This window comes from Punica granatum, chromosome 5, assembly GCF_007655135.1.
Source record: "Punica granatum isolate Tunisia-2019 chromosome 5, ASM765513v2, whole genome shotgun sequence".
Lineage (NCBI taxonomy): Eukaryota > Viridiplantae > Streptophyta > Magnoliopsida > Myrtales > Lythraceae > Punica > Punica granatum.
Window position 1 is genome coordinate 22,591,277 of NC_045131.1, and position 26,924 is coordinate 22,618,200.

The 26,924-nt window shown below is 40.3% G+C and overlaps 1 protein-coding gene and 1 long non-coding RNA gene across 2 annotated transcripts; both read left to right on the plus strand.

The window, feature by feature from the left end:
• The first annotated feature begins 7,721 nt into the window (after nucleotides 1–7,721).
• Nucleotides 7,722–8,309, plus strand: LOC116208644. The gene is made up of 2 exons (XR_004157105.1): nucleotides 7,722–7,921; nucleotides 8,003–8,309. It is a non-coding gene; the product is annotated as an uncharacterized LOC116208644 (long non-coding RNA).
• Nucleotides 8,310–16,234: 7,925 nt separating this feature from the next.
• LOC116209068 (glutathione transferase GST 23-like) lies at nucleotides 16,235–16,543 on the plus strand. Its single transcript, XM_031542631.1, has one exon. It carries the CDS (start codon nucleotides 16,235–16,237, stop codon nucleotides 16,541–16,543), a length of 309 nt encoding a protein of 102 aa, XP_031398491.1.
• The last annotated feature ends 10,381 nt before the right edge of the window (nucleotides 16,544–26,924 follow it).

The following is a 26,924-nucleotide window of genomic DNA, read 5'->3' on the forward strand; positions in this document are numbered from 1 at the left end:
GAAGCCCTTTTCCAGACGTCCATGCTACATCGGACCGCGCGCGTTTCGGGTTTTGAATTGATAAGTTTGAAAAGGGCACCAACATCCTTTGACGACTCGTCGACGCGAGTTATCAATTAATGTCCAATTCGGGTAAACTTTATCAGTATGAAGTGAGTTTAATCGTGTGAGCGTCCCGATTAACCCGTTTGTGGAATTAATGCTTAAGGGTTGTGCCGAATGCATTAATTGTGAAAACGATTCGCGACTCGACGACCAAGACGATTCCATAAGGATCGAGAATAATTTGGTCCAATAACCGAAACTATCCTCATAACCAAATGGACCCGAATTAGTCATCGATACTCGAATCCATGCATGCTTTGTTTAAAAGAGTCTTTACATGATATTTTAATATGGGAATCGTAAAGACATTGAAGTAAAACTTCACATCATCCGATCAACAAATTAAACTTGAGATAAGGAATTCATTCTTGACTCAAGGAAGGCCAAGAAGCCCTCGGCTTCATCTTGTGAAGGGTGGCCGAAGGTTCTCATGGCTCTATCTGAGTCACGAACGATTTCCTAATCGTGGGTTTAATTATTTCTCGCATGCTCAAACATCGACCGTGATAAATAGCACCCTTTTTTAACAAAAGCCGGCGTTATCACGATTTGTTTAGCTCATTCAAACATACAAACATTCACAAACGTGTTAATTAAGGAAAAGGATAACATAACACCGGCTTCATGCATGCAATAATGATAAACAAACTCGGAAATTAACTTGAATAGGCTAAGGAGACCGATCTTAACCCGAAAAGAGCAATTTAAATCTCAACCCTCTCCTTTAGAGAATTGGCCGAGACTTAATGTGCCATAATAGGGTCGGGATAGTCTTCTTTATGATGATCCAAGCCCCTTTCCGACATGGTAGCAAGTCCTAAGATAGTGTACGTGTATAATATAACATAAAATTGCATTAAAATTAAATCTTGTGAATGAAACATGCATGAAAACACCATAATACTCCATAGCCATGCAAAAATATAAAAAGTCCTAACTCCTCTAAGTCGAAAGTGTTTTACCTAGCCTCGGAATACGAGGAAAGAGTCGGGGAAGTGTTTGAGAGTCGGGTGACTCGGTGGAACCCTTAAAAGGGTATTCGGGTGCAAGGATGGACGTGCACGGGCACGGTCGAGCACGGTGACGGGAGCTAGTGGGCAGGACGTGCGCTGGTGACGGGCGCGGGGCGTGCGCTGGTGACGGGGCGCGGCGTGCGCTGGTGACGGGCGCGGGCGTGCGCTGGTGACGGCGCGGGCGTGCGGGGGCGGGTGGGGCGGGGCGGGTGAGCGGGCGACGGGCGCTGGAGTGACGGGAGAGGGGGAGGGACTCGGAGGGGGGCGGGTGCGAGGGCGAAGGGCGAGGGGTGTGGGATGGAGTGAGGGGGAGGAGGCGCGGCGCTGAGGGGGGACGGGCGCGGCGGGCGCTGGTGACGGGCAGGGACGGCGTGCGAGGGGGCGGGAGCGGGAGTGTGCGCGGCGCGAGCGGGAGCGGCGGGCGCGTGAGGGGTGATGGGAGCGGGCGTTGAGGGGGTGATGGGCCGGGGCGTGCGCGGGTGATGGGCGCGGCGTGCGCTGGTGACGGGCGCGGGCGGTGCGCGCGGGTGACGCCTGGTGACGATGGGCGGCGTGCGCGGTGACGGGCGAGGGGCGTGGGCGGGGGTGGACGCCTGGTGACGAGGGGCGCGGCGGGCGCTGGTGACGGGCGCGGGCGTGCGCGGCGCGGCGTGCGCGGGTGACGGGCGCGGCGTGCGGGGTGACGCCTGGTGACAGATGCTGGCTGCGCTCGGTGACGCCTGGCTGCGGATGCTGGCTGCGCTCGGTGACGCCTGGCTGCGCTCGGTGACGCCTGGTGACGGGCACTGTTCACCCGAGAGCTCCAACTTCACCCGAAATGATCCAAAATGATAAGCAACCGACTCCAAACTAAAAAACTGGGTTCAGAAATGGAATCCTTGGGTTTGAAACATGTCGTCTATGAAGTTTGAAGAATTTTGGATATAAGTCGGAATAGTGCCCGCTATGGATCCCGACCTAAACTCCAAAGCTATTTGGCTTGATTCTTGATTTTTATGAAGTTCTTTTCTTGCTGCTGGTTCCTAAGGAGTTGAGAGCATTTCTAGAGGGAGAAACTAGCAAGATGAGGTGTGCTTCATGAATCATTAGCTTAATCACAAATAGGCAATATATATGTGAAGCTAATGAGCAATTAAGCAAAACAAAGCACCATTAAGGGCCTCATTAATGAAGGTCGGTTGCCCTAATGGAGATGAGGATGAATGTCATCCAAGTATCTTGATGAGGAAGAGCCAAGAAGCATTAATGGAGGTGGAGTTAATGGCTTGAGTGTTGACTTGGAAGACCAAAGATATTTTGGGCTAGGTGAGGGCAAGAGAGGAAAGGGGAAAAGGCCGAAAAGTTTGGGGCAAAGGGCGGTTGCCCTTGGGCAGCCCGTGGGTCCCACGGCTTGTGAGGAGAAACCGGGAAAAGACTCGGGTCTCGATTGGTCGCGTATTCGAAGTTCGTGGTTCGAATTGAACGTCGAATTGTCGGTATACGCGTGAAAACGGAGTTAATGAGCCCAAGATTGACATTTTCTATTGAGAAATGTCCCGGATGTGTGTGGGGCTCGGGAGCCGATTTTTGCCCATTGCAAGTGATCGGGGCGAAGTTGTCCGCTTCTGACAGCATATCCCGTGTCTGCATCTCATGTTGGTCATTTTGGCATAAGTTGTCAAACCACGTGAACAATCATCCCTTAAGCCGGTAATGCTAACGTGGGGCCGGAGACGTCCTAGGAGGCCGAGACTGGTTTTCTCAAGGTGACTTCTGAGTTGCTTGGGCACTCCGGAGATTACTGTAATCTCTGTTTGTCAAGATTAGACCTCCAAGGACTTGAAGAGTGTATTTGAGACCTCTAAAGCACTGTTTGAGAGATCTAGATGAGTTGTGTGAATTATTCCGACGACTCCACATTGAGCCTTGAGAAGGCTAGCATTGTGTAACGTAAGCATTCGGCGTCAAATTTCCCCAAAGAGGACCTCCGGATATGGATTTCCACTGAAAATGGTCATTTCCGCTCTTCGGAGGTTACTCGGGAAACCGCGAAGGGTTTTGCTGTCTGTTTTGCCCAATTGTGAATGTCTGCTAGAGTTTTCTGGGCAATGCTGTATGAACTTCGTTTGCCGTAATTCCATCAGACCCTTCTCCGGCTATGCTCTTCTGAAGAGGGGTATGCTTGTTTTGCCGTTCGGAAGTCATTTGAAGTGTCTGTGTGACTTCCAAAAGACAATATGAAGCGTTGTTCCTACTCTGTGTGCTGATGGGGCATGGCCGCGTCTGATATTTGGAATTAACTTTTCTCCAAGAAACCGGCATTTTTGGACTTCCACTGAAAAGTTGTCTGTATACAGAAAGTTGTTCTGTATAGAACAGATGATTTGCAAAATGCCTTTGGGGACACTTTTCATCTATTTGGCACTGGTGTGGATTTTTGGAGTCCAATATTCACTATCTTCCGATGACCGAGCGAACTATCGGAAAATAATGTCGTCCGTGTAATACACTGAAAACGCCGGTTTTTGGACATTGTTGAGTTCTTTGGTCGCTCTGTTCCCCTTTGGTGACCCCTAGAGTCCTTCTGTCATGTCCATGGGCCATTTGCTCAATTTTGCCAACTTGAGGATGAATAGTGATTTCTTGCTCTGCCGAGCCGTTTTCTGTATTCTGCTCAAGTCGTGGCTTGGGTCATTGCTAATATCATTGTTTGGAATGGTGAGCCAAAATGGGGTGCTGACAGTCTCCCATGTTTTTGCATTTCATCGTTTCTCATGTTGGTGCTATTTTTTTTTCGATTCCGTATAATATCGTGTTTTATGCATGTTTATTTACATCGCATGTATTTCCCGTTATCATGGTGGCACCGGCCTCGTGTATATTTGTTTATTATTGTGTTTAATGCGCTGTGCATGCAAGAAACTAGCGTAATCGAGTCGAAGAGACTTCCCGAGCCCAAGTTTAGCTCGAGGGACCTCTCAGCCATTTCCTTGAAGAGGTGGCCGAGGTATTCCTTTGAGCTTGGCTTGGACCCATGATGGTCTCTTTATCTCCATTAGACTTGATTCCCGTTTTTTTATGTAATCTCAATACCTACACCTACACCTTTTTAACAATTAATGGTTCATTTAACACGTTATATACGAAATTTGCATGGACTCGGGTCATGAAGACCATTGCGGGCCCACTCGAGGCTCCGGCCGTCCTTGACCGAGCCTCCTTGGCTCATGAGGACCCGTTATGGTCTTCGTGGCATGAGTCATTTCTGAATAACTAAAATGATCGGGGATTAGAATTATATTTGGATGGTCCACCCATAATCGAGCCGATAATTCGAAACCCACAAATCCAAAAGCATTCGGCAATTCACTCAACTTAATCAATCTCACACGTATAGTAATTGGGACGATCCATTCGGCTAATTAATTCACACGACGTTTCTAATAAATTGCACAGACTAATCATTAACTTGTAATTGGGTTGGTAAGTCATGAACCAATAGTTATGCCCTTTTCAAAACCCACAATTTTCAACAAAATACCAAGATACGCAATAAGCATGAACATCTAGGGAGGACTCGTGTGTCTCGACTCGAGTCTAGGTTCAATTTGAGGTGGCTCGAGTCGGAATGCGGGAGTTCTTCTTTGACCACTTCCAAGCAGATCGACCGTTCTCTCGGCTCCCTCAAGATTCACACAACCCTGGCGGGTCCGAGGGATCGGTCGACACCGGCTACCAACCTCGACGGTCCATATTATGCAGTCTCGGCTTTCTCTTCACACAAACACATTTTCTGACTCAAGGGCACGACGATCGATTTATGAGTTACCGACAATCTTAGGGTTAGAGTGGTCAAAACACTCCGAGCCACTAGAAGAGATGGGCAGCCAGTGTGGACGCAACTTTCATTTGCACAACCTTCTCTTTCCGACTGAAGTGTTTCGATCATTCTAGCATAGATGGGGTGCTTAGGAACGTGGACCATAGATGCAAGCGGGAAGGGCAGTGAAATGTTGTCCGGTCCTTCATAATACATGAGCAGAGACCTTGGCACCTCCTTGGTGCTTCATGTTCCCACTTTCCAAAGTTTGTGCTTAACATCGGGTTTTTCCATCATAAAACACAACTGGACTAATCACATATCCGACATATTCAAACAATGAAAAATGGGCCGAACAAAACCCTAGGTTTTAGGATCCTGGCAAAACACACTCTTTCATAACACATTAATCTGTCAGTGTCACAAAACAGAAGAATTTAAAACAAATTCACTCATTCAGGGCTTGATGAGAGACATCATGTCCGTCGAGTCCTTTCTAAGCGAAGCTGAATGCTACATGCCCTCCGGAGCGGCCCATTTTTCGATTTTCACTATGTATGCCATCTCTGTTTCACCTGCTTATGATAGAGACATGTCTGTTAATCAACCCCGATTCATAATCTAATAATCATGTAAGCATTGCAATTAATTCATACCTTGTCTATTTTATCTGTTTCCTATTTGTCTTGTCTGTTTATGGCGGTTCGAGCTCGAACCCATAGGACACGAACAACACGGGGCCCAACGCCCCCAGCTATCGATCACGGGGTCCAACGCCTGCACACAGCAAGTGCGTGCAACCCGAGCGCAGCATGGGGTCTGACCTCGAGTAACTATCTCAATCCGAGTAGTATCTAATCGGAGGACAGCTCGGATCTGGGTGTGTGAAAAGAGGTTAGAATCACCCAGGAGCTCTTCCGGTCCCACGGCTATCTCGAGGACCACATGGTCCTCTTGGGATCCATTGGTTCTGTCAGACCCGACCTCCAACTCTCATGAGCCGCATCGCATTACTTTCAATTTCAGTCTTTCAAACCTCAGGGCCAGCACAAGCGAACTATTGGCCAAACGTGAACCGATTGGGATCCGCTTGATGTAATTTGTATTTATTTGAGAGTACATTGTGAGAAATATATTTGTACATTTTTTCATGTAATGATCCCGATCGGCAGGTGCGCTATCCAAGAGTCGGAACCGGTCACATCGGTTTATGGGTCCCTGATTTGGGAGGGACCAAATGAGTCACGGGCCCAATCACGCGGTGAACCCGCCATCATGGTCCGGTTAACCGAGACGCGAGGACGGTGGAATGATCCCCTGACACGAGGATCTGCTCGTCTCCCGAGCTCTTAGCCTAAATCAATTGTTTTCTAGTAAGACAAGCGAAACTTAACTCATCCGGTAAACAAATTAAAAATGGTAAAGCCTATACAAACTAGAGTACCAATAGAATGTGAGATATAGGCCCGCACATAAAAAAACCACCGAACTTGGAACCCTTGGTTTGGTAAACCATGGGCCTTAGCACAACTAGGTGTATTTCTTACCCCTAAACCTGAGTGATGCCCTTTCCAACTCACAATAGTGACACTAAAAAAGGAAATGTAATGGAAGGATGGAATGTTCATTCCATTTCATTCCCGTGTAGCAAACGAGACTTAATAAGTTTTTTGAAGGAATGACCAATTCATCATGTTGTCAAAAAATTTCCCTCCAATTGAAATGCTCTTTCTAACACATACAAATATCTCTTCATATATGAGGAAATGGAGTCGAATAATGGATTTTCATTCCATTCCTTTTCATCTTATTCCAGCGTACCAAATAAGGCTGAACATCTAGTAAAAAATCTTTGATGCACACACAGGAGATGTGCAATCATGTTCGTTTGATGAGATTGGAAGGAATACTTCCATAACATGATCTGGTTGAACATGAAACTTCAAAGAATTGGATTGTACAATATAATCCCTGGAACGAAAGATTCGAAACAGACTAAATCTCGGAATGGTCAGAAGCCAACCCAAAAGCCACGTTTTTTCTTTCTTTCTTTTCTTTTCTTTTTGAAATTGAGTATAAGGTCATTCAATTTTGATTTAAAGTATGATTCCCTTCAAAAAAAATTATGAAAATCATCTTCTTTCCATTGAAGTATCTCATCATCATGCCTTTCAGAAGATTTTTGTTTCAATAGGTTTTGCAAGTATTGTGTATTCTAACCTAAAAGGTTTGCTAAGCTGAAGACCACTTGAATACACGATGCTTGGGCAATGTCCCAGACTCACCTCCCCTCTATGAGGGCTCAAGGAATCAAGATCTACATTAGATATATAATCCAAACTTGCCCAAATTGAGCATTCTTTGGTGAAGGCGGCTTCCATGTAAGATCTTTGCTTGTAACGAATGAAGCTTCAATAGTTACTGTCGATGAGTTGATGCCCTCTACATTCTGATTAGAGTACAGAGCCACCGGAAATCTTCTCAATGTAAACCAAGAGAATACAGCACTAAGGCATCCATTACCCGACACACTTAGATCAGCCCCGTTGGCAGGCCAAGAAGATACAAGTAGGGGGAGCCTCAGATGGATTTCTTGCTAGGGATGTGCATTATTCGGTTCAAATTGAACCGACCCGGAAAACCGAATCGAAATAGTCGGTTGGTTCAATTTCTATTTAGAGAGTTCGATTTCAAATAAAAAATACGGTTCGGCTACAATTCCTACGATTTGGGAACCGAACCGAATTCTTATTTTAAAAGACAAACTGGTCTGTCTTTGTCTTTGTGTGTCTGTGTCTGTCGTTTGTGTGTATTATTGAAGAGTTACAGGTTTTTTATTTCAGCCCCTCGGCCTTTAGCAGTGCAAAGCAGCAGCTCAGATCGCAAAGGGCCAAAGGCAAAACCTCGCATCTCAGGCGGCCTGAGTGGCTGAGCTCTCTCCGAGTTCGAAGTCCAAATTCTCCGACTCCGTTCTCTTCTCGATCTCGACTCTACTTCTGTCACGGTTCTCTCTCTCTCTCTCTCTCTCTCTCTCTCTCTCGTTCATGAGGTCGCGAGGTCCCCTTCATCTGTGATTCTGTGACAGAGGTCCTCCATCTGTGTCCTTGCGTTTGCGGTCAGAAGCCCCCAATCCTCGTTGACGGCAACGACGACTCTGCTCTCTGTCCCTGCGGCTGCTGCTACACTGACTCCATCTATGTCCTTGCGTTAATCGTCGATTTTTCGTTCAGCTTGTAATGATTTTTAGATCAGCTTGTAATGTCGAGATCTAACTCCTCTGAGAGAGCGAAAGAAGAGAGAGAAAATGAGAGAGGACCTGCTCGCCTCTGTTTGGAGGAAGATGCCGTAAGACACTTATTATTATTATTATTATTATTATTATTATTATTATATTTATTGGTTTAAATCGAAACCGAACCAAACCGAAATATTCGGTTCGGTTTTTAAGGTAGTTCAATTCGGTTTGTATTTTAGGGACAAATTGCATTTCGTTTCGATTTGACTGTTTGGTTCGATTTGAACCGAATGGACAACCCTATAGGCAACTTTTTTTTTTTTTACTTTGGGCAATGCTTTTAGGCGGTAGAATAAGTTTCCTAACACTTTTCCAAACGTTTTTAAAAAGATCTCTTAAAATCCAGTTGACAGAGGTTTGCCGAAGGTTTGGAAAAGCGTCGGCAAAAGTTCGGCAGTGGCACTTTGTGAACAAAAACTAAACCACATAAAAATTAATGTTTACATCAAAGATGGTGTAAGGTAATGGCACACGCTCTTATCTAGTAATCAAGAAGTCTAAGTATGATACTTAATGGAATTATCCATGCTCATTTATTATTTATCTATGAATCTCCCTCGTAAATGAAAAATTAATTTTTAGAACATTAAAATACTAAATAAATAAATAAAATTGAAAAATTGAAACGAAGAGAGGGAAGGGTCTAGAAAGGGACTTGCCAGTGGCCACCTCATCCCACTCTGAAATCATAATGAATGTACAGGTCACTGATAACTTTAAAGGGGAATGGACGATCTCTAGCAATGCCCCCTCCTCCCCTAATCGAGAGATCTCAGTTCGATTCAAATTGAGATCTCGCAATTAGGGGAGCAAGGGGTCTTGTAGGCGGCTTCTCCTCCCCCATGTTGCTGGGGCCACTGGCGGGTGGGGGGTGCTCGAAAGGGGAGGAGTATCCGTCGACTCGTCTATCTCCTCCCACAATCAATTCACTAGACTTGGATCTCCCTATTAGGAGAGGAAATAGACTTACTAGCGGCCACTCCCACCCCCTTCCCCTTTCCAAGGTTGCGGCCTAATGTACAGGCCACCGGTGGCCTTGGAGGGGAGGGGTGGCCTCTAGCAAGTTCTCCTTCGGTCCCCTATCCTCTTCTATCCCGATTTGTAACTTTCGCTCTTTTAATACTTTTGAATATTTTTAAAATTAATTTATATAGGTATAAAATGTCACTTCAGCTTGTTTAATCCAATGAAATAATAGTAGGACCATAAGTGAACCAGTAGAAAAGGTTGGGAATTAAATTCAACCCAAAAATAGTTTGAGGGACTAAGACTAAGAAAAAGTTGAGGACTAAAATTAACTTTGAATCGATTGGTCTCACAAAATAGAAAGAAAAAAAACTAATTGTTATGGACTTGAGGAGCTGAACCGAAGCTCGAATAAATAGACTTGCAGTGTTTAAATGCAACTCGGTTTTTCAGGTTAACTTGGAAGTATCAGTGTTTACTGATAGTGAAAATCACCGATGCGTCTCTATTAGAGGATATTGTCAACTATTCATTGATTACATTATGTTTTCCCTATTTTGTTATGGGGATATCTCGATGATTTTCCCCTTCTTTCTTTCTCTGGTAACAGTCTCTTTAATAAGCACAGATGTAATCATGCTTTCAACAAAGCATACTCCACTAATCAAAGAGACGGCCTGTACATCTACAAAGACGCCTGAAATTTGGATACACCAATATAAAAACAAAATAAATTGAAAATAAACCAACATTTCCTATCTCCCATTAGGACCATATGGACTTCCCTCGTTAAAGAACAACAAATTTAAAAAGATGAGGAAGATAGAAAATTCCTGTAAATATCTATTTACAGTTTATATTACATGGTTGCTAGGATAGTTGAGTATATTTTTGGTAATGAATAACATTTTTTCAGTGGGAAGATGGGGTCGGATTCCAATTACAGGAGAAAATTTTGCGTATGTTGTGGTTAGATCTACTCTCTCTCTCTCTCTCTCTCTCTTTTTCTTTGTCTCCTTGTTTGGAACTCTCGCAATTAAATTATGTGTCGTCCATCTCGTATGTCTAGAAATAGCATTTATGAAGTTTATTTTTATAGAAACTAGTTAAGTTACTCGCGAGTTGAGCGGTTACATTTTTATAGTTTTAGTTAATGTTATAGCGAGTTAATTCTTGTGATGCGTTGCGATAATGGCTAAAATTGTTTGTCTTGCAGTTTTTGCAAAGGAAAATTATGAATTTGTTAGGAATATGGAGAAAACAAAGTCGACAATTGATTTGAGAATATACACAATACTCAAGAAGGTAAGAAGGTAATTGATTTGGGGATTCTCTCGATTCCGGCATGTGGAGGTCTCAATCCCAACCTCCACCCTCTCGATTGAGGTCGCCAGTGCTCTTTATGGTCATCGGTGACCTCAGTCGGGGGTGGTGGCTGGCAGCGAGGCCCCCACTACTGGCCATCGCCCCTCATCCATCCACTTCAATTTTGCTCTCTGCTTTTTTTAAAAAAAAAATTAATTTTTATATTTTCTGGAATGATTTTATTATTAAAGAAAATATAGTAGGTCCCACTCGCCCTATCAACATGAGCCACGTGAAAATAGTAATACATGTCAGCAATTTCCGTTCAAATTAACGGAAAAGTTGACGCGGTACTATAATTGTTATCAAATCAATAGTTTGTGCATATTTAAGTTAGAAAAAAAAAGTTTGTGTTAGAAATGATAAAATGTGGAATGTTATTATTTTTTTGTTAAAAATGATAAAGTTACTACAAAACGTTAGGAATATTAAACATTATGGTAAATTTCGACGGCACCTCTTATAATTTGTTAAATAACTAATGACACTTTCTCCTTTCAAAATTAGCCACATACCACCCCTCATTCTGCTGACATCGCACAAAAAGTATTTGTTTTCGCCACATGGATGCCTTGTCATCGAGTCCAAGCCGAGCTGAATCTAACCCGATTTTATATAGTATATTCTCCTTGTTTCTCAATCACCAAAATCAGGTTTGATTCGGGTAAGAGGAGTAGTATGTGACTAATTTTAAAAGGGGGTAGCTCGTTATTTAACAAATTATGGGGGTGTCATTGAAATTTATCCTAAACATTAAAAAAATAAGAAAGTGGGTACCCATAGTAGCAGGGGAAAATAAAAGTCTCCCTTTCGGATATATGTAACAAAACCATGGATCTTATTGAAAGAGATCAACAAATTCTTCTAGAATTAAATAAACATGAATAAAATAAATAAAATAACCTAAAGAGTACGAGGTAAATTACATTGGTGGTACAAACTTTATTGCAAATGTGACACTTTAGTGCAAACTTTAAAGAGTGTGACAAACAAGTACAAAATTGTTTCAAATTGTTATAATCAGCTATGAACCATTAATTTAGGACTGATGTCAACATTTTGCTGACGAGGCTGTTAACATGTAATTTTGGAAGATGTGGCTCTTACATGGCGAACAAATGTGATATTTATAAATTAAAAAAATAAAAATAAAAATAGAAATATTTATAAAATTCAATAAAAAGATTAGTTTTTAAAATTAAAATAATTATAAAAAATTATTGAAAAATTATAACTCAAAAAAATAACATAAATTATTTTAAAAATCAAAAAAATTAAATTAATCAAAAACATAAAAGATAAATTAAAAAAATAGAGAGATCTCAGTCAAGATATCTGTCTCGACTAAGATCTCTCCCAATTAGGGATCGGGGGCCACTGCCTGCCAGCTAACCCTTAGACAATGGTCGTCGATGGCCAGACATCGTCTAATCTTGACAGTCAAATCTCTAATGGATCTCAGTCGAAGTATGTCAAATGGGGGGTGGTTGTGCCCCCGCCTACCAACCCACCCCTAGACCTTGGTCGTTGGCGTCTGACTGTCGATGACCATGGCCTAGAGGTCGGCTGGCAGGTTGCGATGCCCTACCCCTCTCATTCAATCAATTTTTTTTTAAAAAAAAATCTAAGAGGATGGAGAAGGAGGAAGAAGAAAAGTCAAGCAAAACCTTGTAGCAGACTCAGTAAGCAAAATCACTTTACCCATTTCCCATCACTGCAACTTGCTTCATCGACCCTAAAGCTTGCTTCCTCTCTACTTCACCTTCCCCTTCGTCCTCTTCCATTCTCTCTCCCATCTTCCTATTCTTTTTTTTTTCTTTTTCCTTTTTCTATTGTATTAGAGGGGTGTGGGCGCCCCCGACCAGCCAGCCCACCCCCCTTATGTGATATCCGACGGGCTCCGACACCATTGTTGACCAAGGTCGAGGGTAGAGTGGCTGGAGGGGTGCCCCACCCCCCATTGTCGACACCATTGTAAACATGTTCACATTTATTATCTCTGCCCATTTATCTATATTTATTTATGATATTATTTAATTGTTTCAGTATTATTAATTTCTCTTTTGGGAATAGAAAATTTGATGCATGTATAGGAACCGTGAAGAGACATTGTATCAAGAGCTGAGGGAACGTCCAAGGTGAGCTCTCGTTGAACATATGCCGTTCGCATGAGTCTACTTTAAATATGTATAATAGGTTGATCTAAAATTTGTTACCTATAAAATTATTTTGATATTTATTTTTAACAACAAAACCATGTTTTGTTTCTTCCGGTTCAATGGAAAGCTATTATATTTTAGGGTAAATTGCACTGGTGGTCCAAAATATTTTACAAATGTTTCATTATGGTCCAAAAAGTTTTTTTCGTTACATGATGATACAAAATGTTTCAAAGTTGTTTCATGATGGTACAAACCGTCAATTGGCCCTAACGCCATTCACATTTTGCTGACGTGGCCCGTACGATGTGTCACTTTTGTTACGTGGAACCAATCATAGTGCGCCACGTCATTTAAGAGAGAATAAAATTTTAAAAAGTCCAAAAAATACAAAAAAATAGTAAATATTTTGAAAAAAATAAAAAAAATTATTTAAAAAAAATAAAAAAATTGTTTTTAAAAAATATAAATTTTTAGAATTTTTTAAAAAAATACAAAAAATAATAAAAAATACAAAAAAGAGTAAAAATTTAGAAAAAAATAAAAAATTTATTTTAAAATTTTGAAAAATTTAAAATTATTTTTAAAAAATTTAAAAAATTTTAAAATTTTAAAATTTTTTCAATTTTTTTTTTTTAATTTTAAAAAATTTTAAAAAATTTTTATAAAAAATTTAAAATTTAATATTAAAATTATTTTAATTTAAAATAATAAATTTTAAATTTTAAATTAAAGTTTAAAATTATTTTTAAAAGTTTTAAAATTTTAAAATTTTTAGAATTATTTAAAATTTTTCGGCCACGTCAGCAAGGAGGTGACACATAGTAGCCACGTCAGCGTCGGCTTGACGGCGTCAAGCTCGAGTTGACGATTTGTACCATCATGAAACAACTTTGAAACATTTTGTATTATCATGTAGCGAAAAAAACTTTTTGTACCATAATGAAACGTTTGTAAAACATTTTAAACCACCAGTACAATTTATCCTATATTTTATCATATCAAATCGACAGTATTTTATTCATAGCCATTGTGTCGAAAGTGAGGAAGAAAAGTTTGCATTTTACACGTTAATCCAACGACTCCCACTTCTGTTTATTTAATCAAATTCCAAAAGCCAAGCTTACCACCAGCTCCCAATTATAACATTATAAATTGCTTTCTCCATCCCAAGAACTAATTAGACAATCTGTGAACCAACTTAAAGCCGCATCTGAAAATGGAAATAGTGAAGCTCTATGGGGCATGGCCGAGTCCGTTCAGTTGCAGAGTAATATGGGCATTGAAGCTCAAGGGCATTCCATTCGAGTACATTGAAGATCTTTTCAATAAGAGTCCTCAACTATTACAGTACAACCCGGTGTACAAGAAAATTCCAGTGCTTGTTCATGTTGGACGACCGATCTGTGAACCCGTGGTTTATACTGGAATATCTAGACAAGAAGTGGCCACAACAGCCTTTATTGCCGAGCGGTCCTTATGAAAGGGCAGAGGCTCGATCTTGGGTCAAATTTGCCCAAGATAAGGGGCATGCATATATTTAACTTTTCTTCATTTTTCTTATTCCTTATCTTATGGGGTACTAAGATTTCCAACGACATTATTGGAAACAGATAATGTGGACTTGTTTGGTAAACACATACTATAGCATGGGACCTCGACAAGATAACTGGCATAGGGTGTCTTATGTTGATACTAGGATGGAGTCCAGCGCATTGGCACGGTCACATGGGTCCTAAAGTTTTCGTTCAATAATATTTAAATTTGATTGGTTCAATTTAAGTAATAATCATATGGCATATAGGCCAAGTAAATAAAAAATAATTATCTCTAGGTATAACGATTTTTTATTATTTCTTTAGATTTCTTGAAGATTTAGATTGATTAAAAGATATAAAATTGTACAAAAACCAACATTACTCCTCTTCTCTCTTTTTCTTATTATATTTGTTTTGTTGAACAATAAAATAATTCCTCATGTAAGAGTATGTATAGTCATTTAGATTTGAATTTGTTTAATTATTATTACATTTGGCGGCACCACATTTTGTGAGAAATATATAAAAATCGATACGTGAGTATATGAGTGTTAATCGAGATATTAGAAATGAGGATGGGGGGGTGGCAAAAAAAAAAGACTAGATGAGAAATTCGATGAAGAAAAATAGAACTAATAACCAAAGGGTGGGGAGACTAGTTGCCAATCCGCTTTATCATTTTGAAGTGACTTTCAAATTATTTCAATTAGAATTAAGTAACGATAATCAATGTGGGTTGATTTAGGTGGTTTGACATATCTTTTAGCTTAAGTAAGGTCTCGGTATGAGTCTTGTGGAAATTGTCTACGAATGGGAGAGATTCACCCATTAGTAGACTGACCTAGCTCGCATATGAATTATAAAAGATGAGAGAAAATAGAAAAGGAAAAGAGAAAGAAAAAAGAGAGAAGGCCTGCAGTTGGAAAAGGCTTTCCAAATCTCCCTTGGTGGCCATGGGGACTAATTTCGCTAACTTAGATAGTTAAGATAGAGAATTTAGATTAGATTAGCTTAGATCGACAGATAGATACAGACCTACTTCCAGATTTATTGGTCCCAAGTAAACATTGTCAAAATGATATTTCCGTCGATTAAATCATCTTATTATGAAACTCGAATAATTTACCATGCCTTAGTCCTTGCAGAGGGGAATAATAAGACAACATATAAAATCTAGGAATTGAAAGTAACTCTACAACCTGCAGGTTTTGTATGATATGCATACCACAACCGATTACACTTCCCAGATCCATAAAATGATTCATGGAAATAATTTCTTTTCCAATATCTTTGATGTGATCATGTATTCAAAATCTATCATCATTCGTTGCTTCTACATATTAGCTCTTTCATTCCTATCTGGGGACTAAATACACAAGATTTTCGCATGCAATTGAATTTTTTATATTCACGTTGTGAACAAGCGATTTCAAGACATATTTATTTTACCTGAAATTTTAGAAATTCCTAACTTATCATCATTAATTGTTTTTTGGACGTTCATATGAAGTATCCTCCTCCGACAGACTTTAGTTGTCCTCCCACACTTCCTTATATGTTTGCCGCAAAGTTATGAACCTACAATTTCAAGATCTAGAGGAAGTCGTCCAATAACCGTAATGAACTTCATTCGAAAGATAAAGGAAATAAATTGGATGATATTTCATTGTAAGGCTTGCTTCAACAGCAGTTGAATATAGTTGTCATCATTGTCGTCGCCTCATTCATTTTTTATTATTGATGGCATTATGATCACAGCGTATAGATATTAGTACCAATGTCAGTAGCTTCACACACCGTTTTAACGTTGATGGCAAGATCTAAACTCCAAGTGGCAATACCGTGTCCGTTCAAATAAATATCACATGCTTTTCAAAATTTGCATGCATATGGAATTTATTCCAGAACAATATAGTAGAAAAGTACATGAGCTTTGAATTACTCGCGCCAAAGCATCTTATGGTGGATTTATGGTACAGGGTTCTTGCTGTCGGATGATATACCAAACTGAGGGTGAAAAACAAGAAAAGGCCAGGAGGGATGCCTCGGAGATGCTGACCATCCCAGAGGAACATGGACTCAACGGGAAGAAGAAATTCTTTGGAGGGGACAATATCAATATTGTGGATATTGCCTTCGGGTGGATTGCCCACTGGATGGGAGTCATTGAAGAGATAACAGGAGTGAAGCTAATTGAGGACAATAAGTTCCCTCTCTTGAAAGCTTGGATGCACAATTTCAAGGAAGTGTCGTTTATCAATGAGAATCTACCTAATAGAGAAAAGATGGTTGCTTTCTTCTGAGCCAGGATTTCGATGATTTTGCCATCAGATTGACCAATAATGTGAAATAAGAGTAATATTTGAGAATATGTGTGGGATCTCCTCGGAGAATGGCATCCCGAGTTTGTGTTTATTTCGATAAAATAAAGAGTCATCCTTACTAGGTTCTATGTCCTTTCTTGCATTTTGAGTGTTCGTTCTTCTTGTGTCCAACCCCCTCCTAATTTTAGCGGGGTCTTGTGGTAGCTTGGAAACGATGTCTTTTCGATGATTACATTCTGTTTTCCCTATTTTGTTATGGGATTATCTCGATGGTTTTCCCCTTCTTTTTATCTCTGGTAACAGTCTCTATAATAAGCATAGGTCTAATCATGCTTTCAACAAAGCATACTCCACTAATCAAAGAGACGGCCTGTACATCTACAAAGACGCCTGAAAATTGGATTCACCAATATAAAAACAAAATAAATTGAAAATAAACCAACATTTCCTATCTCCTATTAGGACAATATGGACTTCCCTCGTTAAAGAACAAAAAAATTAAAAGGATGAGGAAGATAGAAAATTCCTGTAAAAATCTATTTACAGTTTATATTACATGGTTGCTAGGATCGTTGAGTATATTTTTGGTAATGAATAACATTTTTCCAGTGGAAAGATGGGGTCGGATTCTAATTACAGGAGAAAATTTTGCGCATGACGTGGTTAGATCAACTCTCTCTCTCTCTCTCTGCTTTTTTTGTTTTCCTTGTTTGGAGCTCTCGCAATTAAATTATGTATCGTCCATCTCATATGTCCAGAAATAGCATTTCTGAGATTTATTTTTATAGAAACTAGTTAAGTTACTCCCGCGTTGCACGGTTGGATTTCTATAGTTTTAGTTAATGTTATAGCAAGTTAATTTTTGTGATGCGTTGCGATAATGGCTAGAATTGTTTGTCTTACAGTTTTTGCAAAGGAAAATTATGAATTTGTCAGGAATATGGAGAAAACGAAGTTGAGAATTGATTTGAAAATATATAAAATACTCAAGAAGGTAAGAAGGTAATTGATTTGGGGATTCTCTCGATTTCGGCTGGTGGTGGCCTCAATCCCAGCCACCACCCCCTCGATTGAAGTCGCCAGTGCCCTTTGTGGTCATTGGTGACCTCAATCGAGGGTGGTGGCCGCCAGCAAGGTCCCCGGCCGGCCGCTGCCCCTCCTCCATCAACTTCGATTTTGCTCTTTGTTTTTTTTTTTAATATATTTGTCTAGAATGATTTTATTATTAAAGAAAATATGATAGGTCCCACTCGGCCTATCATCATGAGCCACATGACAATAGTAATACATGTCAGCAATTTTCGTTCAAATTAACGAAACAGTTAACATGGTGCTACAATTGTTATCAAACCGATAGTTTGTGCATATTTAGGTCAGGAAAAAAAGTTCGTGTTAGAATTGATAAAATGTGGAAAGTTTTTAATTGTTTTTCTATTATTAACCCAAAAAAATGATAAAGTTACTACAAAAATGTTAGGTATATTAAACAATATGATAAATTTCGACGACGCCCCTTATAGTTTGTTAAATAAACAGCAACACTCTCTCCCTTCAAAATTATCCATACACCACCCCTCGTTCCGCTTGTACGAACCCGAATGTGGACTCTTCGTCGGGGCCTACATCGCGTGCTTTTGGATCGCGCGGCTTGGGAGTGTCCACCTTCCGTGGGACGTGTGACAGACACGCGTGAGAAGGAGTCGCCACTTATCATTTTACGACCCAAAGGTCGAGGGCGGCTAAGTTACCCGGGGTATAAGGGTATGGAACACCTAGTTGTTGTTAAGGCATTGGTCTGTGTGGAACCGGAAAGTCCGTGTTCGGGGGTTCATGTTACGTGCGGGCCTATATCCCGCACGCTCTTTCGGTACTCTGATTTGCTAGGCTTGCATGTTTTATTATTTACCGCGTTGATTAAATTGCGCTCGGCTCGCATGTTTTGACACCGGAAATTCGGTGAATTAAACGATGTCGGTTGTTAAGCCGAGAGAGAAGTAAATCTGCATGTCGGGGAATTGGCTCACAATCTTGCGTTACAGTTCATCAAACCATGACGGTTGAATCCTTGCGTGAACCAGAACCGCGAGATCTTGGATTTACTTTCCTTTGGGCAAGCACGAAACCGATTCGAATTATTCAACTCTCAGACCGTATGCTTACTAATTGAGATTCTTACAAATTGAATGTACAAAATAAAATCCTTACAATGCTCTCAAAATACAACAAATTCCAAATAGCAAATGGTCGAATCCCAGTCAGTTTGCTTTCGGTTATTATTCCGCTCGGACTCGCCGTGAATTAGGGAAAACACCGAAATACTGAAATTCAACATGCGCTCTCAGTGAATAGGGCGTTAGACCTAGTGATCGAGGGTTAGGGTGTTGAACCCTAAGTGCAATGCATCCTATGGGTCGGGCTCGACTCGCATGGACAAACAAGAGCAGAAAAGTAACAAAACAGCATGTGGATTGCAGACAAGTTGTTTTTCGTTGCCAAGTTTACGTGAGTTAACAGATTATTAACCCAGGGGTGTTTTGCAAGCAAATACTTATACTAAACAAGCAAACGCGTGTAAAACCTTCTGCATTCGGCTTTGCTTTGAAAGCTTGATAGACATTGCGTCTGTAGTCAAGTCTTTTGTATGTGTGGATTGCTTTTACAGTTGTTTTGTATTGTGTCACTGAATTACCACTGAATTAACCAAAACTCGTGTTTTGACTCTAGATTTGGAACCTAGAGTTCCCCTAACCATTGTCTAGCATTTGGTTAGGTCGAATGAATGATTAACTAGGATTTTGCATGTTTTGTGACAGAGACAACCGTTCTAGTTACCCGAGTCTATGTTAAGATGACATAAACTCATCAGTTAGATAAGAAAAGGCTATGCAGATGAACCTACACCTAAACGAGTAGCTCGTTCTTATCCCGTACTGTAGTGTTTCTGTCATGCTAACCCTAGGGGTGTCGCTGAATTGTGAAAATACGATTTTGCCTTTTATTTGAAAATTGTTTTCAGAAAAGGGGAAATATCGCAGTGCGGGCCACCTCGGCCTGTAACCGGTGTCGACCAATTCCCTGGATCATCCAGGGTTGTGCAAGAATCCCGATAAAGCCAAAGAACCAGTCAATCTGCCCGAAAGTGATCTAGAAAGATCTTCTATATCCTGACCTGAGTTACTTGAAATCAGGTAAAAATTCAAGTTGAGACACAGAAGCCCTTTCCAGACGTCCATGCTACATCGGACCGCGCGTTTCGGGTTTTTGAAATTGATAAGTTTGAAAAGGGCACCAACGTCATTTGACAACTCATTGACGCGAGTTATCAGTTAATGGCCAATTCGTGCAAACTTTATCAGTGTGAAGCGGGTTTAATCATGTGAGCGTCCTGATTAACCCATTTGTGGATTTACAGCTTAAAATTAAATGCCGAATATAGTAAATGTGCGGGTTACAAACAGTCAGACAGATCATGAATTGATCCACTGAATGGAGTCTGAGTACCCGAAAAGCTCAATTTAATGAAAACACTTCATGACACGGCGACCAAGACAGGTCCAGGAAGGTCGAGGATAATTTGGTCAAAATGACCAAAATACCCTTGGAATTCAAATGGGCCCGAAAGAGTCATCGATACATGAATTCATGCATTTTTCCTTTGAAAACGATGTTCTAAAAATATTTTAATGCGGGATTTGCGATAATATTGAAATTACAATTTGCACAAAATTCGAGAAATGAATTTCATCAAGGTAAAGAGACCGTTCTTGACTCGATTTTGGCTATTTCTCGCATGCTCAAGTGTTAAACACGATAAGTGACATGATTTTTGCAAAGTCGGTATCGCCATGATTTGGAAAACGCATTCAAGCACACAAACATGCACAAACACGTTATTTAAGGAATGAATAAAACGATACCGACTTCGTGGATGCGGGAAAAAACAATAAAACTCGGGAAAAAATTTAAATCGGGGCAAAGGAATCCGGTCTTGACCCGAAAAGGTCAAGAATGCTCTCGATTACCTCATGGAGAGGTTAACCCGAGAGATCTCGGCTTTTCTGAGTTGGGATGGTTTCCTCGACTTCGATTTAAATATTTCCCGACATGCTAGCACGTTAAACAATGATAAACATGCATGGTGTAATAAGGAAATTGCATAAAATTAAAGTTCGGAAGTAAAATTATGCTTAAAACCTCTTATAACTCCATAAACACAACAAAAACGTAAAAGTCCTAGCTCCTGTAAGTCGGGAATGGTCACGCCTAGTCCCAGGATGCGAGATGGGACTGTTAGAAGTCGGGTTGGACCGTTGGTGGGTCGGGTTTGGGCTGTTTTTCGTTGAACAGACCCGGTTGTCAGCAACAGGCTCGTCTGGAGTAATTTGACCCGACTGGGCACCCGGGAGAAAACAAACCGGTTCGGGCGGCTCGGGTGGCTTTTCGGAGAGTTCTCAACTGTTCCAGAAAGCTAAGAGGATGCTTAACGTCCTTGCGGTGGTTTTGGGAGGAGAGCACGCGTGGATTTTCCGGAAATCAAAAGCAAAATCAGGTCAGTAAGCAGAAAACAGACTCAACTGGGCCAGAACAGACCCGATTGGCACAAGTCGGGTCGGACGTTGCCACGGGGCTCCCGATGAAATTTTGAGGCAAGGTCAGCGGCCCTGGGTAGCCAAGGGACCCCTCTAGGTGACCATGATGGTCGTTTGCTCCCAGAGTTATCGGGTTGACCCGTATAGTCCTGCAAAAATCATGGAAAACAGAGTGCGTCCTGGAAACTGGCCCGATTGGGCAGTTTTCGGGTCGGAATTCACCACGGTGGATCCCGATGGAATTTTGATTCAAGGTCAGCGGCTCCCGACTCCTAACTCACCTCCGGAGGTGATGGTGTGGTCGTTTTGGGGAAAAGGGTCTCGGATCAACCCGATCTGCAAGAAAACCGCACGGACAGTCAAAAATTTCAACCCGATTGGGCAGTCGGGCTGTTTCTTCTTCCTTGGGTTAAACCGACGGGTTTTTCTTGGATTTATTGACTCTTTGACACCCTAAGGTGTTTGATGGGTTTTGGTAGCTCAAACCGACTTGGAAGGGCTTGGAATCTGGGTTGACATATTTGACCCGAGAAGGACCAAATCTGTCCAGATTCTGTGGTTGCTTGTTCTGGTGGGTTGGAGGCTCCAAAACTAAAATCTAAGCCCGGAAATGGATAGAGGAGGTCGAAAACATGTGGGATTTGAAGTTTGGTAAAGTTGGATTTAAGCCGGGATGTATTCCGACTAAAGACTTTGCCCGGTTTTTACTTGGTTTGCTTCAGCTGAAGCTTCCTCTTGCTTGTTGCAGTTTCTTCAAGTCTTGGAGAGCATTTGAAGAGTGAGAAAGCTAGTGAGATGATGTGTGATGAGCTGTGTTTAGCTTAATGACAATAATGCAATATATAGGCTAAGCTAAAGTGCAATTAAGTGAGAAAAAGCTTGATTAAAGACATGCTTAAGGGAAAATCGGTTTGGCTTAATGGAAGAAGAAGATATTTGTGCAATTGGCATTGATGGAGAAGAGCTAAAACATTAATGAGCATTGATGGGGAGTTGGAGTGCAAGAATGAAACACTTAGATATTTTAGGGGATAAGTGTGCAAGTTGTCTTCTTATCTTCATGGAGATGAAGAAGACAAAGGAGAGGACGCCTAGGGCAAGGATGGGGCGGCTAGGCCTGACCCGTGGGTCCCACGGCCGAAGAGAAGAAATCGGGAGAAAGCTCGGGTCTCGATTGGTCGCTTATTCGAAGTTCGTGGTTCGAATTGAACGTCGAATTGTCAATATACATGAAAAAATGGATTAAATGAGCTCAAGATTAGCACTTTTCGAGGAGAAATGCCTCGGGTCCATATGAGGCTCAGAAGCCGATTTTGCTTATTGCAGGTGACCAGAGCGAAGTTGTCCGCTTCTGAGAGCATATCTTGTGTATGCATCTCACGTTGGTCATTTTGACATAAATTGTTAAACAACGTGAACAATTGTCCCTGAAGCCGGTAATGCAAACGTGGAGTCGGAGATGTCTTAGGAGGTCGAAATTGGATTTCTCAGAATGCTTTCTAAGTTGTTTGGGCGCTCCGGAGATCATTGTAATCTCTGTTTGTCGAGATCGGACCTCTAAGGACTTGAGAAATACATCTGAGACCTCTAAAGCACTCTCGGGAGGTCTAGCTGAGTTGTGTGATTCATTCTGACGATTCCACATTGAGCCTTGAGAAGGCTAGCACTGTGTAAGGTAGGCATCCGGCGTCAAGTTTCCCCAAAGAAGACCTCCGAATATGAATTTCCACTGAAAATTGCCTTTTATGCTCCTCGGAGGTTACTCGGGAAACCGAAAAGGGTTTTACTGTTTGATTTGTCCAATTGTGTTTGTCCGTTGGAGTTTTCGGGGCCATACAGGGTCAACTTCGTTTGCCATTATTCCATCTAACCAGTCTCCGGTTATGCTTTTCCGAAGGGGGTAGCCCGTTTTGCCGCTCGGAAGTCATTTGAAGTGTCTGTGTGGCTTCCAAAAGACAATCTGAAGCACTGCTCGTGCTCTGTATGCTTGTAGGGCATGGCCGCATCTGACATTTAGAATTAACTTTTCTCTGAGAAACCGGCAGTTTTGGACTTCCACTGAAAAGTTGTCTGTATATAGAAAGTTGTTCTGTATAGAGCAGATGATTTGCGAAATGCGTTTGAAGACACTTTACATCTGTTTGGCATTGATGTGGATTTTTGAAGTTCAATATTGGCTATCTTCCGATGGATGAGCGAACTATCGAAAAATAGAGATGTCCACGCGGTATGCTGAAAATGTCGGTTTTGGACGTTATTGAGCTCTCTAGTCACTCTGTTGCCCTTTGGTGACCCCTGGAGTCTTTCTGTCATGTGTACATGTCATCTGCTTGATTTTGCTGACTTGAGAATGAATAGTGATTTCTCGCTCTATGGAGCCTTCTTCTGTGATAACGCTCAAGTCGTGGCATTGTTTGCTATTGATGGACATTGTTTGACTTGTGGACCAAAATGGGGTGTTGACACCGCTGATATCGTAAGAAGAGTATTAGTTTTCGCCACGTGGATGCCTTGTCACCAAGTCCGAGCTAAGCTGAATTCGACCCAAATTTATATAATATATACTCCTTGTTTCTCAATCACCAAAATCAGGTTTGATTCGGGTCAGATGAGTGGTATGTGACTAATTTTAAAAGGAGGGGTGTATCTGATTATTTAATAAATTATGTGGGTGTCATCGAAATTTATCCTAAACACTAAAAAAAACAAGAAAGTGGGTACCCATAGTAGCGGGGGGGAGTAAAAGTCCCCCTTTCGGATATATGTAACAAAACCATGGAGTTTATTGAAAGAGATCAACAAATTCTTCAAGAATTAAAAAAACATGACTAAAATAAATAAAATAACCTAAAGAGTATGAATAAATTACATTGGCAGTACAAACTTTATTGCAAATGTAACACTTTGGTACAAACTATAAAGAGTGTGACAAACAAATACAAAATCGTTTCAATTTGTTATTATCGGCTACGAACCATCAATTTGGGACTGACATCAACATTCTGCTAACGAGGTTGTTAACATGTAATTTTGGAAGACGTGGCTCTTACGTGGCGAACAAATGTGATATTTATAAATTAAAAGTAAATAAAAATAAAATTGGAAATATTTATAAAATTCAAATAAAAAGACTAGTATTAGAATTAAAATAATTATAAAAAAATTCTAAAAAATTATAACTCAGAAGGAATAACATAAATTATTTTAAAAATCAAAATAAATTAAATTAATAAAAAATATAAAATAAAAATTTTATAAAATAGAGAGATCTCAGTCAAGATATCTGTCTCGACTAAGATCTCCCCAAATGGGGATCGAGGGCCGCTGCCCACCAGCCAACCCTTAGACAATGGTCGTCGGCAGTCAGACCTGGTCAAATCTTGGTGGTCGAATCTCTAATGGATCTCAGTTGAAGTTTGTCGAATAAGGGGTGGGGGAGCCCCTACTCGCCAACCCACCCCTAGACCTTGGTCACCGGCAGTGTCTGACCGCCAAAGACCATGGTCTAGAGGTCGGCTGGTGGGCCGTGGTTCCCCCACTGCTCTCATTCAATCAAAATTAAACAAGAAAAAAGAAAACTAAGAGGATGGAAAAGGAGGAAGAGGAGAAGTTAAGTAAAACCTTGAAGCAGACTCAGAAAGCAAAATCACTTTACCCATTTCCCATCACTGTAACTTCCTTCATCGTCGACTGTGAAGTTTGCTTCCTCTCTGCTTCAACTTCCCCTTCCTCCTCTTCCATTCTCTCTCCATCTTCCTATTCTCTTTCCTTTCCTTTTCTTTTTTTTCTCTTTTTCTATTGTATAAGAGCGGTTGGGGCGCCCCACCGGCCACCCCACCCCCATATGTGATACCTGGCAGGCTCAAACACAGTTGTTGACCAAGGTCGAGGGTGGAGTGGCTGGCGGGGTGCCCCTACCCCCACTAGGAGAGATCTTAGTCGAGATCTCACTCCTGATTGATATTTCTTTTTTTAAAATTTATCTTTTTTTTTTAATTAATCTAATTTACTTTTGATTATGAAAATAAGTAATGTTATGTTTTATTTATTATATTTTTAAAAAAATTTATTATCATTTACTTTATTTTATTTTAAACTAGTCTTTTTATTTTATTTGAATTTTATAATATTTTAATATATATATATATTAATTTAAACATATCCCGTCGCATAAGATCCATGTCTTTCAAACATTACATATCAATAACCACTTGAACAAAAATTGATGTTGACAGCCCAAAAATGACGGAATGTAGGTGATTGTTACATTTTGGAATATATATATATATATATATATTTTGTTACACTTTCTAAAGTTTGTACCAAAGTGCTACATTTGCAATAAAGTTTATACCATGAGCGTAATTTACCCAAAAGAGTACAAATATAGGTGAAAATTTGCATAATCCAATAAAGTTGTTGGCACATTATAAACAAATTATATGAGGATGATAATGCAAGCAAACTTAGGTGAGACTGCTAGGACATAAATACATATGTTTTGAGTGACATTGATGCACGATAAAGAGATTGATGAATGGATCAAAAGAGGGTGTAGCTTAGTTGCACAAGTCTTCGCATGTTGATCTAGAGGTCGCAGGTTCAATTCCTAGTGGGACTATCCCGTACCCCTTTATTAGTTATTTATGATTTCGGTTTCATTATACTAAGGCAATGGACTCCTTTGTAAAAAAAAAAAGATTCATGAATGAAAATGTAGAAGCACCAAAACATAAAGTTTTCATGATTGTTGATGTGAATGGCGGTGGTTTTAATTGAGGAGAAAAAAATTCTTTCATAAAAAACATGTTTACATTTATTATCTCGGCCCATTTATCTATATATATTTAATTGTTTCAGTATTATTAATTTCTCTTTTGCCAATAGAAAATTCGATGCATGTATAGGAACTGTGAAGAGACGTTGTATCAAGAGCTGAGGGAATGTCCAAGGTGAGCTCTCGTCAAACATATGTCGTTCGCATGAGTCTACTTTAAATATATATGATAGATTGATCTAAAATTTGTTACCTATAAAATTATTTTGATATTTATTTTAAACAACAAAACCATGTTTTGTTTTTTCCGGTTCAATGGAAAGCAATTATTTTTTAGGAAAAATAATCCTATATAGCATAATTTTTACCTTATTTTCACTTCCTAACGCGTTTTTAAAAGTTGTCATGATCTAGCACGAATTACTATTTTATTCCCGGATCTAGCACATTGTTAAACTCCGTCTAAAACCCATTAGACGGAGTTTAACGGTGTGCTAGATCCGAAAATAAAATGGTGATTCGTGCTAGATCGTGATAACTTTTAAAAACATGCTAAAAAGTAAAAATAAGGTAAAAACTATGTTACATTGGGCTATTTTTCCAAAAATATATTTACCACTCTTTTCGGTGCTCTGATTTTGATAGTTTTTGTGAACCGTACGATTTCCAAACGAGGTGAAACTTTTACCCCATATTCCTAATATTATTATAAAGCTCTACGCAAATTTTCAAATTTTTCTGGGTGGTGAATCTTCAGATAAAAGATATTTACCTCTTCTTTTGGTGTTGCGATTTAGATAACTTTTGTGAATCGTCCGATCTCAAAACGAGGTGAAAATTTTACCCCCACGTTCCTAATATTATTATAAAGCTTCACACAAAATTTCAATTTTTTTATGGACGGTGAATTTTCAAATAAAAATAATTACCTTTCTTTCCGATGCTCTGATTTTAATAGTTTTTGTAAACCATCTGATCTCAAAACGAGATAAAA